The 14,176-nt window shown below is 46.4% G+C and overlaps 1 protein-coding gene across 1 annotated transcript in view; it reads right to left on the bottom strand.

The window, feature by feature from the left end:
* Nucleotides 1-14,176, bottom strand: part of lrriq1 (leucine-rich repeats and IQ motif containing 1) — a 56,830-nt gene that overhangs the window by 13,920 nt on the left and 28,734 nt on the right. Inside the window, exons 17-22 of the mRNA XM_064928999.1 lie at nucleotides 13,948-14,073; nucleotides 13,277-13,384; nucleotides 12,378-12,511; nucleotides 11,822-11,977; nucleotides 11,545-11,633; nucleotides 10,612-10,713 (exon numbers count right to left, since the gene is read on the bottom strand). Of these exons, the coding sequence (XP_064785071.1) occupies nucleotides 10,612-10,713; nucleotides 11,545-11,633; nucleotides 11,822-11,977; nucleotides 12,378-12,511; nucleotides 13,277-13,384; nucleotides 13,948-14,073 (715 nt within the window). The remainder of the gene's footprint in view (nucleotides 1-10,611; nucleotides 10,714-11,544; nucleotides 11,634-11,821; nucleotides 11,978-12,377; nucleotides 12,512-13,276; nucleotides 13,385-13,947; nucleotides 14,074-14,176) is intronic.

Here is a 14,176-nt window from a genome sequence, read left to right as displayed (position 1 = left end):
CCATTCTTCTCTGTAGATCCACTCAAGCTCTGTCGGGTTGAATGGGGAGCGTTGCTGCAAAGCTATTTAAAGGTCTCTCCAGAGATGTTTGATCGGGTTCAAGTCCGGACTCTGGTTGGGCCACTAAAGTACATTCAGAGACTTGTCCCAAAGCCACTCCTGCGTTGTCTTGGCTGTGTGCTTAGGGTCGTTGTCCTGTTGGAAGGTTTACATGAAGGATCTCTGTGTACTTTGCTCTGTTTATCTTTCCCTCGATCCTGACTAGTCTACCAGTCCCTGCCGCTGAAAAACATCCCCACAGCATGATGCTTCCATCAGCATGCTTCACTGTAGAGATGGTACCAGGTTTCCTCCAGAAGTGACACTTGGCATTCAGGCCAAAAAGTTAAATCTTGGATTCATCAGACCAGAGCATCTTGTTTCTCATTGGCTGATAGTCCTTTAGGTGCCTTTTAGCAAACTCCAAGTAGACTGTCATGTGCCTTTTACTGAGGAGTGGCTTCTGTCTGGCCACTCTATCATAAAGGCCTGATTGGTGGAGATGGTTGTCCTTCCAGAAAGTTCTCCCACCTCCACAGAGAACCTCTAGAGCTCTAGACCATTGGGTTCTTGGTCACCTCCAAGACCAAGGCCCTTCTCCCACGATCTTTCAGTTTGGCCGGGCGGCCAGCCAAACTTCTTCCATTTAAGAATGATGGAGGCCACTGTGTACTTGGGGACCTTCAATGCTGCAGAAATTGTTCGGTACCCTTCCCCAGATCCGTGCCTCGACACAATCCTACCTCTACGGACAATTCCTTCGACCTCATGGTTTGGTTTTTTGCTCTGACATGCACTGTGGGACCTTATATAGACTTTTATTTAATTTAACCTTTATTTAACTAAGCAAGACACATGTGTGCCTTTCCAAATCATGTCTAATCAATTGAATTTACCACAAGGATGATCAAGGATGATCAATGGAAACAGGATGCCCCTGAGCTCAATATCGAGTCATAACAAAGGGTCATAATACTTATGCAAATAAGGTATTTCTGTTTTGATTGATGAGGTAAAAAAATTATATTATACATTTTAGAATAAGGTGTAACGTAACAAAATGTGGAAAAAGTGAAGGGGTCTGAATACTTTCTGAATGCACTGTACTAGTACTCCTTCCACCTTCCCCTCACCCCCAGGCCCATGTCAAAACATAGTGGTACTCCTTCCTCCTTCCCCTCACCTATGTCAAAACATACTGGTACTCCTTCCACCTTCCCCTCACCCATGTCAAAACATACTGGTACTCCTTCCACCTTCCCCTCACCCCCAGGCCCATGTCAAAACATACTGGTACTCCTTCCACCTTCCATACTAGTACTCCTTCCACCTTCCCCTCACCCCCAGGCCCATGTCAAAACATACTAGTACTCCTTCCACCTTCCCCTCACCCCCATGTCAAAACATACTGGTACTCCTTCCACCTTCCATACTAGTACTCCTTCCACCTTCCCCTCACCCCCAGGCCCATGTCAAAACATACTGGTACCCCTTCCTCCTTCCCTTCACCCCCAGGCCCATGTCAAAACATACTGGTACTCCTTCCTCCTTCCCCTCACCCCCAGGCCCATGTCAAAACATACTAATACTCCTTCCACCTTCCCCTCACCCCCAGGCCCATGTCAAAACATACTGGTACTCCTTCCTCCTTCCCCTCACCCCCAGGCCCATGTCAAAACATACTAGTACTCCTTCCACCTTCCCCTCACCCCCAGGCCCATGTCAAAACATACTGGTACTCCTTCCACCTTCCCCTCACCCCCAGGCCCATGCAGTTCCCTGTCCTGATCCAGACATAACCCTCCTTCCACTATCCCCCTAAACCCACCCTCACACCCTGTCCTGTTCCCCTGCTCCAGGACAGGAGGAGTCACGCCTGTTAAGTGGGGCTTTTAAGCACATTATCCAATCTCTCTCTATCGAGGCGGGGGGGCAAAAGGGAGGCAGGGGAGCCCTGTCTTAAATGATATCTGCGAGAGAATGTGCTCATTCAAGGGGGTGCAAGGGGGAGCCTGGGACAGATTGGATGGGGAGGTGGGTGTGGTCAGGGTCACGTCCTGCAGCTACCAAGTCGTAAAGGAGAGGCACGTCGTAGGCACTTTAGATTAATTCAGAACAAGTTGTGGACGCGGATGGTGGATGACTGTAATCCCATGGCTCTGGATCCGAAGGTCACGTGTTCAAACCCAGTTCAATCCTTAATTTTTTTCACCTATCCCAAAGTTTACCCTTAACTTAAAAACATACCAACATTTGACATTTGGATACATGGAACGATACTGAGCAGAAGGAGCAACCCAGGGTGTCAAAAACCCTTCGAAATGAAACATTTGAAGCAACTTCGAAATTTGACGTTTGGAGAAACATGGCTAAACGTCAGAATCTTTAGTCAAATTGGTAAAACCATGAGATCTTGTTGGTTAAACTAGCCTCATGGGATCTTCATAGATTTCACCAGAAGCCAATATGAGCTTCTCTCTCTCCCTCCCTTCCCCCTCTCTCTCTCCTTCCCTCTCTCTCCCTCCCTCTTGCTAGCGCTGCCTCCTGCCCTGTCGTGGAGATGACCCTATGGGGATATGCCGTTGTGAGTTTCAGCGCCAGACTTAAAGCAGGAGTGGAGGAGAGGAGGAGGAGGTCAGCTTTTATCATAGTGCTTGTCTCCTACTTTCCTTGGCCCAGGGGTCAAGCCTTCACCTCAAGAGAGCAAACCACACACGGTCACCCAGCGGTCAACAGGCAGGCGGTGCAGGCCACAGACACACACACACACACACACACACACACACACACACACACACACACACACACACACACACACACACACACACACACACACACACACACACACACACACACACACACACACACACACACACACACACGCAGGCCACAGGCACTATGATAATAACAGTCTTTATTAAGGAAGGTGAGACGGCTGAGCTGGTTCCTGTCCTGCTCCAATTCATGCACTAGCTACATGCTTGCACTATATCCAGTATAACTTTGCAAATGTAGTATTTTAGGCGTGACATATTTTTCATGTTTTCCCAATATAATACTATTTTTGGATTTAACATTTAAACCCAAATTTGCATTCCCAAATCCCATAAAGTGAAAATGTAGGATGTTGTAGGATGTCGTTAGTTCATAGCCGTTCAGAAGGAAGGATTCAGAAGGATTATGGGTAAGTTAAGCATGTAGGAGCCGTTCGCTTGTTTCGTTTGTTCAATTGTGTTGTTTATATATTCAGAATGATATTATTGTGATTTGTGAAACTAAAACAACAATCCTTATCACTTAAGTCTGTTATTTATCCATATGCAACAGTATCAAATCTACAAAGAAAACAAAGAGAGATACAAGTTCAAACTAATAGGTTACTTCTATCTAATTGTTCATTATGAGAGCTTGATGTGGGGACTTCAATCACTGAGGTAACAGTCAGGTACACACCCAATAAACTAGTTACTAAACGATTAGACATGGTTGAAGTAACGTTAAATATGACATTGTTATCTCATAATTTCTGTATAGTTTGAAGTGCAGGTGGATTATTTCAAGATTCCTTTACCCCGATGCTAAATTCAGATGCTAAATTCCCTGTCAAGCGTGTCAGAACTTTGGAGAAGCACTGAACCAACAGGCAGCTATAACCCACACCTCCAGGCTGTCCAATCCTGACTGCCTACTGCATTGCAACCATATTTCCACTATCGTTCCCAGCATATTTCCTCCTCCCTGGTCCTGATCATTCATCAAACAGGCTGTACCTTGCAGAGTGCAACACATCAGCTGATAAAGTACAGGGACAATGACTTGGTGTGTGTCCAAAATGCACCCTATTCACTATACCAGTGTTTCCGCTGCAGTCCTTTATATGTGGTGCTGTGTCACGGCAAAATTATTGCCGCTACGGCAAAAAAATATGGAACATGAAAGAGCTCCTCTGCTGAGGAGCACTTTGAAGACGCTAGAACAGTCCACATTTACGTTTCCTCTAACGAGGAGCACTTTGAAGACGCTAGAAGTCCACATTTACGCTTCCTCTAACGAGGAGCACTTTGAAGACGCTAGAACAGTCCACATTTACGTTTCCTCTGCCGAGGAGCACTTTGAAGGCGCTAGAACAGTCCACATTTACATTTCCTCTGAAGAGGAGCACTTTGAAGACGCTAGAACAGTCCACATTTACGCTTCCGCTAACGAGGAGCACTTTGAAGACGCTAGAACAGTCCACATTTACGTTTCCTCTGCCGAGGAGCACTTTGAAGACGCTAGAACAGTCCACATTTACGTTTCCTCTGCAAACAAAACTAGTAATGAATAGAAACATATGACTACCCCAGAGTAGAATAGTTTATCTATTTATCTAGTCGGCTTATTGTGTGTTCTAGCCTATGTGAGAGAAATATTCCCTACGGCACTCAACATTCATGTAATTTTTTATTTATTTAACCTTCATTTAACTAAGCAAGTCAGTTAAGGACACATTTTTATTTACAATGACAGCCTATGAACAGTGGGTTAACTGCCTTGTTGAGGTGCAGAACAACAGATTTTTACCTTGTCAGCTCAGGGATTCGATGTAGCAAACTAGGAGTGCTATAGGGAAGTACATTCTGACAAGCAGTCAATGAACAACATTCATGTTAGGAGTGCTATAGGGAAGTGCATTCTGACAAGCAGTCAATGCTCAACATTCATGTTAGGAGTGCTATAGGGACGTGCATTCTGACAAGCAGTCAATGCTCAACATTCATGTTAGGAGTGCTATAGGGAAGTGCATTCTGACAAGCAGTCAATGCTCAACATTCATGCTAGGAGTGCTATAGGGAAGTGCATTCTGACAAGCAGTCAATGAACAACATTCATGTTAGGAGTGCCATAGAGAAGTGCATTCTGACAAGCAGTCAATGAACAACATTCATGTTAGGAGTGCTATAGGGAAGTGCATTCTGACAAGCAGTCAATGAACAACATTCATGTTAGGAGTGCCATAGAGAAGTGCATTCTGACAAGCAGTCAATGAACAACATTCATGTTAGGAGTGCTATAGGGAAGTGCATTCTGACAAGCAGTCAATGAACAACATTCATGTTAGGAGTGCCATAGAGAAGTGCATTCTGACAAGCAGTCAATGCACAACAATTCTTGTAATTGCGGGAAAAACAACCGTTTTAATGGCCTTTGTTAAAAAGAGGAGGATTCCAGCTTTCCATTCCTAATTTACTTTTTTCTCAACTCCTAAATATGTGTGAACTGCACCATTTTAATTCTTACGAGTCTAAACTGAGTTGTCTAAGCTGACATATGGAATTGTTTTAAGATGGTCATACCATGAATCATTTAGCTATTTGATTTAAAAATGTAGGACCCCTTTAGGTATAAAAAAGATATATACAATATTGAATTTGGCCTTTACTACTATAGCCCATAGAAACGCATTGAATAACACATTCATAAATGGCAAAATAAATAATAAGGAATAAGGTTTTGAAATATCTGTCCTATATCTAGGAGGTATAAGAATGCTCAGGAAATATATATATATTTTTACACATATTTAACCCCTTTTTTGGGGTAGGCACAAAACTACCATCATACTTCCATTCATTTTTTAAACAGGTGCCGGATGCCTTCAGACGAGTCCAGTGACACTTGTGGGGCAAAATGGTGAACACCATCATGTTCGTGAGAATCTCCCCTTTCCACAGTGGGGTCACATTAGTTTGTAGCCTAAACAGTTCGGAAGCTACAGGCAGAAGTTGGCACATTGACAGTACCGATTTCAGACGAGTCCCGTGGTGCTTGTGGGGAGGTCGTAGAGCACCATCGTATTCGTGAGAGTCTCATCTTTCCATAGAGTGTTCATAGCTACAGACGTTTTCATAAAAATTACATTTTTTGGGATGTCTCATGGTCTGACAAACACCGCTGTAGCTCAGCCACTCTCCCCATCAGATGCGGGAAGCCGATGTAGTGGATTCAGATGCAGTCCATGCAAAAAAACATATCTCTAGTTTAAACCCAGATTTTTTTGTAGGGGTATGGTTAAGCACGTTGCTGCTCCGCAATTCACTGTGATTGCATAGGGGAGAGTGGTGCTAAATGTAACAAATCATTTTACCAATATGCTATTGGGCTTATTTATGGAGGTAAACTCAGCAAAAAAAGAAATGTCCTCTCACTGCCATCTGCATTTATTTTCAGCAAACTTAACATCTGTAAATATTTGTATGAACATAACAAGATTCAACAACTGAGACATAAACTGAACAAGTTCCAGAGACATGTGAATAACAGAAAATGAATAATGTGTCCCTGAACAAAGGGGGGTCAAAATCAAAAGTAACAGTCAGTATCTGGTGTGGCCACCAGCTGCATTAAGTATTTCTGGGGGGAATGGCCCTAGCCCTCACCCTCCGATCCAACAGGTCCCAGACGTGCTTGATGGGATTGAGATCCAGGCTCTTCGCTTGCCATGGCAGAACACTGACATTCCTGTCTTGCAGGAAATCACGCACAGAACGAGCAGGATGGCTGGTGGCATTGTCATGCTGGAGGGTCATGTCAGGATGAGCCTGCAGGAAGGGTACCACATGAGGGAGGAGGATGTCTTCCCTGTAACGCACAGCGTTGAGATTGCCTGCAATGACAACAAGCTCAGTCCGATGATGCTGTGACACACCGCCCCAGACTATGATGGACCCTCCACCTCCAAATTGATCCCGCTCCAGAGTACAGGCCTTGTGTAACGCTCATTCCTTCGACAATAAACGCAAATCTGACTATCACCCCTGGTGAGACAAAACCACAACTCGCCATGAAGAGCACTTTTTGCCAGTCCTGTCTGGTCCAGCGACGGTGGGTTTGTGTACATAGGCGACGTTGTTGCCAGTCCTGTCTGGTCCAGCGACGGTGGGTTTGTGTCCATAGGCGACGTTGTTGCCAGTCGTCTGGTCCAGCGACGGTGGGTTTGTGTACATAGGCGACGTTGTTGCCAGTCCTGTCTGGTCCAGCGACGGTGGGTTTGTGTCCATAGAAGACGCTGTTGCCAGTCCTGTCTGGTCCAGCGACGGTGGGTTTGTGTCCATAGGCGACGTTGTTGTCAGTCGTCTGGTCCAGCGACGGTGGGTTTGTGTCCATAGGCGACGTTGTTGCCAGTCGTCTGGTCCAGCAACGGTGGGTTTGTGTACATAGGCGACGTTGTTGCCAGTCCTGTCTGGTCCAGCGACGGTGGGTTTGTGTCCATAGGCGACGTTGTTGCCAGTCGTCTGGTCCAGCGACGGTGGGTTTGTGTACATAGGCGACGTTGTTGCCAGTCCTGTCTGGTCCAGCGACGGTGGGTTTGTGTCCATAGAAGACGTTGTTGCCGGTGATGTCTGGTGAGGACCTGCCTTACAACAAGCCTACAAGCCCTCAGTCCAGCCTCTCTCAGCCTATTGTGCATAGTCTGAGAACTGATGGAGGGATTGTGCATTCCTGGTGTAACTCGGGCAGTTGTTGTTGCCATCCTGTACCTGTCCCGCTGGTGTGATGTTCAGATGTACCGATCCTGTGCAGGTGTTGTTACACGTGGTCTGCCACTGCGAGGACGATCAGCTGTCCGTCCTGTCTCCCTGTAGCGCTGTCTTAGGCTTTTCACAGCATGGACATGGCAATTTATTGCCCTGGCCACATCTGCAGTCCTCATGCCCCCTTGCAGCATGCCTAAGGCACGTTCACACAGATAAGCAGGGACCCTGTGAATTTTTCTTGTGGTGTTTTTCAGAGTAAGTAGAAAGGCTTCTTTAGTGTCCTAAGTTTTCGTAACTGTGACCTTAATTACCTACCGTATGTAAGCTGTTAGTGTCTTAACGACCGTTCCACAGGTGCATGTTCATTAATTGTTTATGGTTCATTGAACAAGCATGGGAAACTGTTTAAACCCGTTACAATGAAGATCTGTGAAGTTATTTTGATTTTTACGAATTATCTTTGAAGGACAGGGTCCTGAAGGACAGGGTTTAGACATATTTTAAATGCTGTCAGCATCATTTTATTTTCATACATATTTTCATTTATTTTCATACATGAGTAGAATGTCCTTTTAAAAACTCACCAGAACTGAAATTCTCAGCCCCCCCCCCCACACACACACTGCTACAACATTTTCCAGGGCCCTGGTCAAAAGTCAAAAGTAGTGCACTATATAGGAAATAAAGGGCCATTTCAAACACAGCCTTGGATTTGGGAGTTGACTACCCCGTTCCGACCTCCTCCCCGTGCCCCCCCACATTGGGATTCTGATCTGACTTAGGGGAACTCTGTAAAAAGCGTAACCCAAACCCACTGGGGTTCTGGACTGGAGCAGCTCCCGCTGCCTTTTTACGGGGGCCTTGGCTGGGCTGGGCTGTTGTGCGGCTGGAGTAGAGGCGTGCTGGCCGGGGTCTGGCTCTAGGTCAGTGGGATTTCTGAGTCTCTCTCCATCGGCTGGCCTGTGCTGGGTTGCCTCCCCTCTTCTCTGCCTCCCCTGGTGCTGACCTGTGGAAAGCACCCCCTCAGATCCATCCCAAGCTAGCGCCCCGGGCTCAGCCAGCCAGCCCAGCCGGAGCTCCCCGGCAGGGGCTTACGTTTCAGGCTTCGAGTCAAGCCCCTTCTGGAGGTGATTAGCCCCAAACCCATGACAGATTCTTTCCGAGATATCCGACGCGGCGTGTTTATTTTATCCAGGCTCTTTGTGTGGATGTGCTGGACATGAGTAACCCACTTGAAATGGGTATCGGCTTACATACCCGGAGAGAGGGGAGCAGGGCCGGGGAGCTGCCGCAAAGTGTTTCATGAAAGGAGGAGAAAATATTTCCCCTCTCTCTTTTTGGACCTATCTGTATTGTTAAATTGGTCTGTGTGGGCACTGGTCTGTGTGGGCAGATGGTTCATGGAGGGAGAGAGAAGTACATACAGAGTCTAAACAAACCAACTCACCCACTTAGCCTCCCTTCCCAAACAAACCAACTCACCCATCTAGCCTCCCTTCCCAAATAAACCAACTCACCCATCTAGCCTCCCTTCCCCAACAAACCAACTCACCCATCTAGCCTCCCTTCCCCAACAAACCAACTCACCCACCTAGCCTCCCTTCCCCAACAAACCAACTCACCCATCTAGCCTCCCTTCACAAACAAACCAACTCACCCATCTAGCCTTCCTTCCCAAATAAACCAACTCACCCAACTAGCCTCCCTTCCCCAACAAACCAACTCACCCACCTAGCCTCCTTCCCCAACAAACCTTCCCCAACAAAAACCAACTCACCCATCTAGCCTCCCTTCCCCAACAAACCAACTCACCCATATAGCCTCCCTTCCCCAACAAACCAACTCACCCATCTAGCCTTCCCCAACAAACCTTCCCCAACAAACCAACTCACCCATCTAGCCTCCCTTCCCCAACAAACCAACTCACCCATCTAGCCTCCCTTCCCCAACAAACCAACTCACCCACCTAGCCTCCCTTCCCCAACAAACCAACTCACCCATCTAGCCTCCCTTCCCCAACAAACCAACTCACCCATATAGCCTCCCTTCCCCAACAAACCAACTCACCCATCTAGCCTCCCTTCCCCAACAAACCAACTCACCCATCTAGCCTCCCTTCCCCAACAAACCAACTCACCCATCTAGCCTCCCTTCCCAAACAAACCAACTCACCCACTTAGCCTCCCTTCCCCAAAAAACCAACTCACCCTCCTAGCCTCACTACCCCAAAAACCAACTCACCCTCCTAGCCTCACTACCCCAACAAACCAACTCACCCTCCTAGCCTCACTACCCCAACAAACCAACCAACTCACCCTCCTAGCCTCACTACCCCAACAAACCAACCAACTCACCCTCCTAGCCTCACTACCCCAACAAACCAACTCACCCTCCTAGCCTCACTACCCCAACAAACCAACCAACTCACCCTCCTAGCCTCACTACCCCAACAAACCCACCAACCAACCAACTCACCCAAACCAAGAGACTACTACTACCCCTCACAAAACTATTTATGTCTAAGACAAGAGGCCTTCAGTTTGTTCAGTCTGGAACCCCTCAGTGCCCTACCTCCCCAGTACTTAACTCAATTTCACACTTCAAGTCATCTACAAAGCCCTGCTGAAACACAATCATCTTGTTTATCATCCGTCATCCCAAACTACTTCATGTCCCACTATTTACCACCGTTCATGTGCCTTCAATTTGGTCACCGGTCCGTAATCTCTAAGCGTTTCTATTTAATACACGAAGCAGTCATACTTACTTCCTCCAGATAGTAAACGTCTTATATTGAAAGCACTAAAACACGCACATACATAAGCATGGCTCTATGAGCTGCAGTATACATTTGTGTGGGATTGAAGTATGCTGCATCAAGTACATTTTGATCAACAAAAAAAATAGGTAAAAATTGTCGCCATCTCATTTAAGGTTAATGAGGTAGCCTAAATGCATGGTAATACACAGTACAGTTGGCTGGGCTAGGTTTGCCTCAGCTCAGTAATGTGATAAGACTATATTACTGTTGTATCTAGTGTTGTCTGAGTCCTACCTTTAATGTAGTCTCTCCTCTCTGGAGAGGGCTTCTTTGGTGCTTCCATAGGGACATGCTGGTTGCTATGGTTCCTGAAAAGGGCCAGGCGAACAGTTGGGTCTAGAAGAAAGAAAGAGAGAGAGAGAGAGACAGAATGAGAGAGAAAGAGAGAGAATGAGAGAAGAGAGAGAGAGAGAGACAGAGAGATAGAATGAGAGAGAAAGAGAGAGAATGAGAAAAAAGAGAGAGTCTAACATTAAACCCACAGCATCCAGAAAATAACCTTTGGGTTCTGGATAAACTCACAGCAGAGACCCTTCATGACATGCAGAGAGCCTAACACTATGCATTCACTACTTGGGCAGATGACAGTTGAAACAAGCCTGTGTGGCAGACAGAGAGAAAGATAACTGGATCTAGCGCTCTGGTACTGTACAGTCATGCTCTAACAATCCGGATCAACGACCAGCCTCACTCTGTCTGTCTACTCTACTTGGACGTGGCACTACTACCGACCCGACAACCGACCAGTGTTTGAGGTGAGGTCACATTTCGGTGTAGCCACGGTAACCCATGCAGAGTAATGAAAACCGTCTCCGGGACGATGGCTCGGAGAGAGCGTCTGGTTGGTTGGAACTAAGGGAAGGGAAAGCCACCAGTTGGTTTGGTTAATTTCCTGTAAGGGCTCTCTGACTGGGGCCAATAGGAGATGACAAGGCCAGACCTCTGTTACCTCTGCTGTCTGTTACAGCTGATTAACATACACAAGGAGGAAAGGCTCAATGCTGCTAGTGTGGCAATATAGTTTAAAAAAATAGAGGAGAAAGGAGAGCCTCGACGAGGTAGGTTCTAGGGGGGTTTGGTTCAGTAATAGTTGCTCAAGCCAGTTGGACATCTTTAAATAGTAAATAGGTTCCAAATTTAAATAAACTTCAACTGATTTATGCAGACCCAATAGTTTTCTCTGCCTCTGCTTCTTAGACTTCATCTTCTGAGCTCTCTTCAGCATCATCAGAGCAGTGTGGCTGTCTCTGAACCCCCTGGGGAGACAATGACACACATGTCACACGCTGAATCTAAAACATCCTCACTACAACACTCACACACTGACAGTGACAAACAGCTTTTGTCCCATTAGGGTACAGCATACAGGACAGAGTTGGGGATTTTGTTCTAAATTTGGCAGAAATGTACCCAAAATATTCCCCCTCTTTGCAACTCTACTTACCACTCCTCCAGAATCTTCTCTGATCTCTCAGAAAGACCACCGAGCCCTGACACAGAAGCAGGAGATCTCTCAGAAAGACCACCGAGCCCTGACACAGAAGCAGGAGATCTCTCAGAGAGACCACTGAGCCCTGACGCAGAGACAGGAGATTTAGTTCTGAAATAAATTGGAGGAAAAAACACACTCTCAATCTTGATCCTATTTGGAAACAATAGTTTATGAAGGCACTTTCATTTGTTATTAGTAAGGAAGCAATCCTTCACTTGTGGCATCCATTTTTTTTCTTTTTTTTTTTTACCTTTATTTTACTAGGCAAGTCAGTTAAGAACAAATTCTTATTTTCAATGACGGCCTAGGAACAGTGGGTTAACTGCCTGTTCAGGGGCAGAACGACAGATTTGTACCTTGTCAGCTCGGGGGTTTGAACTTGCAACCTTTCGGTTACTAGTCCAACACTCTAACCACTAGGCTACCCTGCCCCCCCGGTCCATGTTGGCTTTGTGAGAACTATCTGGATTAAAATGTGTCAGCCATGATGGCTCAATCAGTTTCCTACCTGCTGATGCTGTCAAGGGAAACTCTATGCTCAGCAGGCTCTGCTCTCTCCCCACCCATCCAGGCCTGCTTGGGCTTCCACAGAAGAACAGGTGGGCTGGTCTGCTGGTTGGCATCTGGAAGATTCAGAGGACGCTGAAATACACAGTCAGAAGAGAGAAGGTTGTTATCATGTACTGTAGCATTATATCAAAGAAGAAACATGTTCAGGTGTTCTTAATGTTTTGTAATGGTAAAAGGAGTGATCGTCAGCTAATCATGAAGAACAGACTATTGTTGACCATGGCACTATGGGAGCAAGCCCAGTGCTTCCCCTAATTAACAGGAAATGTGAGGGTCGAACACCTAAAACACAACCTTCCAGAAGTTTGCCCTTATCTAAATAGTCTAAATGAGAATAGGAATTACAGAGTGTACATTAAGAATCAGCGTTCCCATTCCCAGAAGACCCTAAAGTCAAAGTCACAACTTAAGTAGTCTTAAAAACATTTTAATACCCTCTCCCTCCTCTCTGTCGAAGTGGTAAAGTGTTGAAATAGTTTATCCACCTCTTTGGAGATCACGTTAGCTAGTGTTAAAAACATTAAGGCCTGGCTGGCGTGGAGGCAGCTGCCCCCCTTCAGCGAGCGCCAAGCAGAGCGGTTAGCTAAGGTGAAATAGAGTCCTGCCTGCAACACTCATCCAAAGCAAAGAGCCAGGGAGAGATATCTAAGGAAAGAAAAAGGGCCCTGGCTCGTTTGAAAAGTGACATTTGCTGATGATGCATAGGGTATTGCAGGCCTCCTAAAAGTAATTGTGTTTTTCAAGGTAATACATTTGAGGATTAATCAGTGAGAGCTGTGGTGGGTCCTGGAGGACTTTTTTCTTTTTTGGGGGTGGGGGTTCAGTGCTGTGTGTTACCTTTGGACCAAGCAGCTGGTCTGGGAACGGAGGAGGATGAAGGAGGGTTTTGGGAGGTGAATCGTCAGACAGCAGCGAAGTCATCATCCAGTCTCTCTCTAGTGCCATCTATTTACAAGCCAAAGGAGATGAGAATCACCTTTAGCGTGACACAACAACATTAACAGACTCCCGCACTGGACATCAAGGTTTTTCTATTCCCTCCAAGGGTTTGGTGGTGAAGTGACTTTAAAGTAAACAGCAGATCATCATGGGATAGAGGTTTTGTTATGTTTAAATATTTGACATGAGTGCTTCATGCATGCACGCACGCACGCACACACGTGAACGAACGGATACACACACACACACACACCCACTACATAGACACATTCTCAAGTGGATGGCATTTGAAGAGGACAGAGGGCAAGTGAACTTGTGGATGATGAAAGAATAGCCAAAATGCCATTTATCATGTAGAATCTTCCAGTTTCCCCTGGCCTCAGTATAATGGGCAGTGTTCTTTAATAATCCTAATCCCCAGGGAATAGATGAGTGAGAGGAGTAGGGGAAAGGGGAAACGTGCCGGTCTCCATTTTTCTGGGGGGCAAGGTCAACTTGATAGGGGGGTTGAGGTTCAGACCAGTCAACCCACAGAGAGTCAGTCTGTAAAGTTTGTACCTACTGCCTACCTCATCAAAGACAAATTCATCCACGTTCACCTCCTCGAAGGCCTCGTGATCCCCGGGGTTGAAGCCCCGAGCCTGGGCCAGAGCAGCAGCAAGCCTCCTCCTCAGGGTGAAGCCTCTCCAAACCGCCTGGAGGAACGAAGGTACCAGAGGAAGAGCCATGAATCACAGACAAAGTTAAATATTGTGTGTTATCCCATTAGGAAGATAAAACATGTTAACCTCTGTTTAA

Source organism: Oncorhynchus masou, chromosome 22 (assembly GCF_036934945.1).
Source record: "Oncorhynchus masou masou isolate Uvic2021 chromosome 22, UVic_Omas_1.1, whole genome shotgun sequence".
Classification (NCBI taxonomy): domain Eukaryota; kingdom Metazoa; phylum Chordata; class Actinopteri; order Salmoniformes; family Salmonidae; genus Oncorhynchus; species Oncorhynchus masou.
This window is presented reverse-complemented; position numbering and strand designations above follow the sequence as displayed.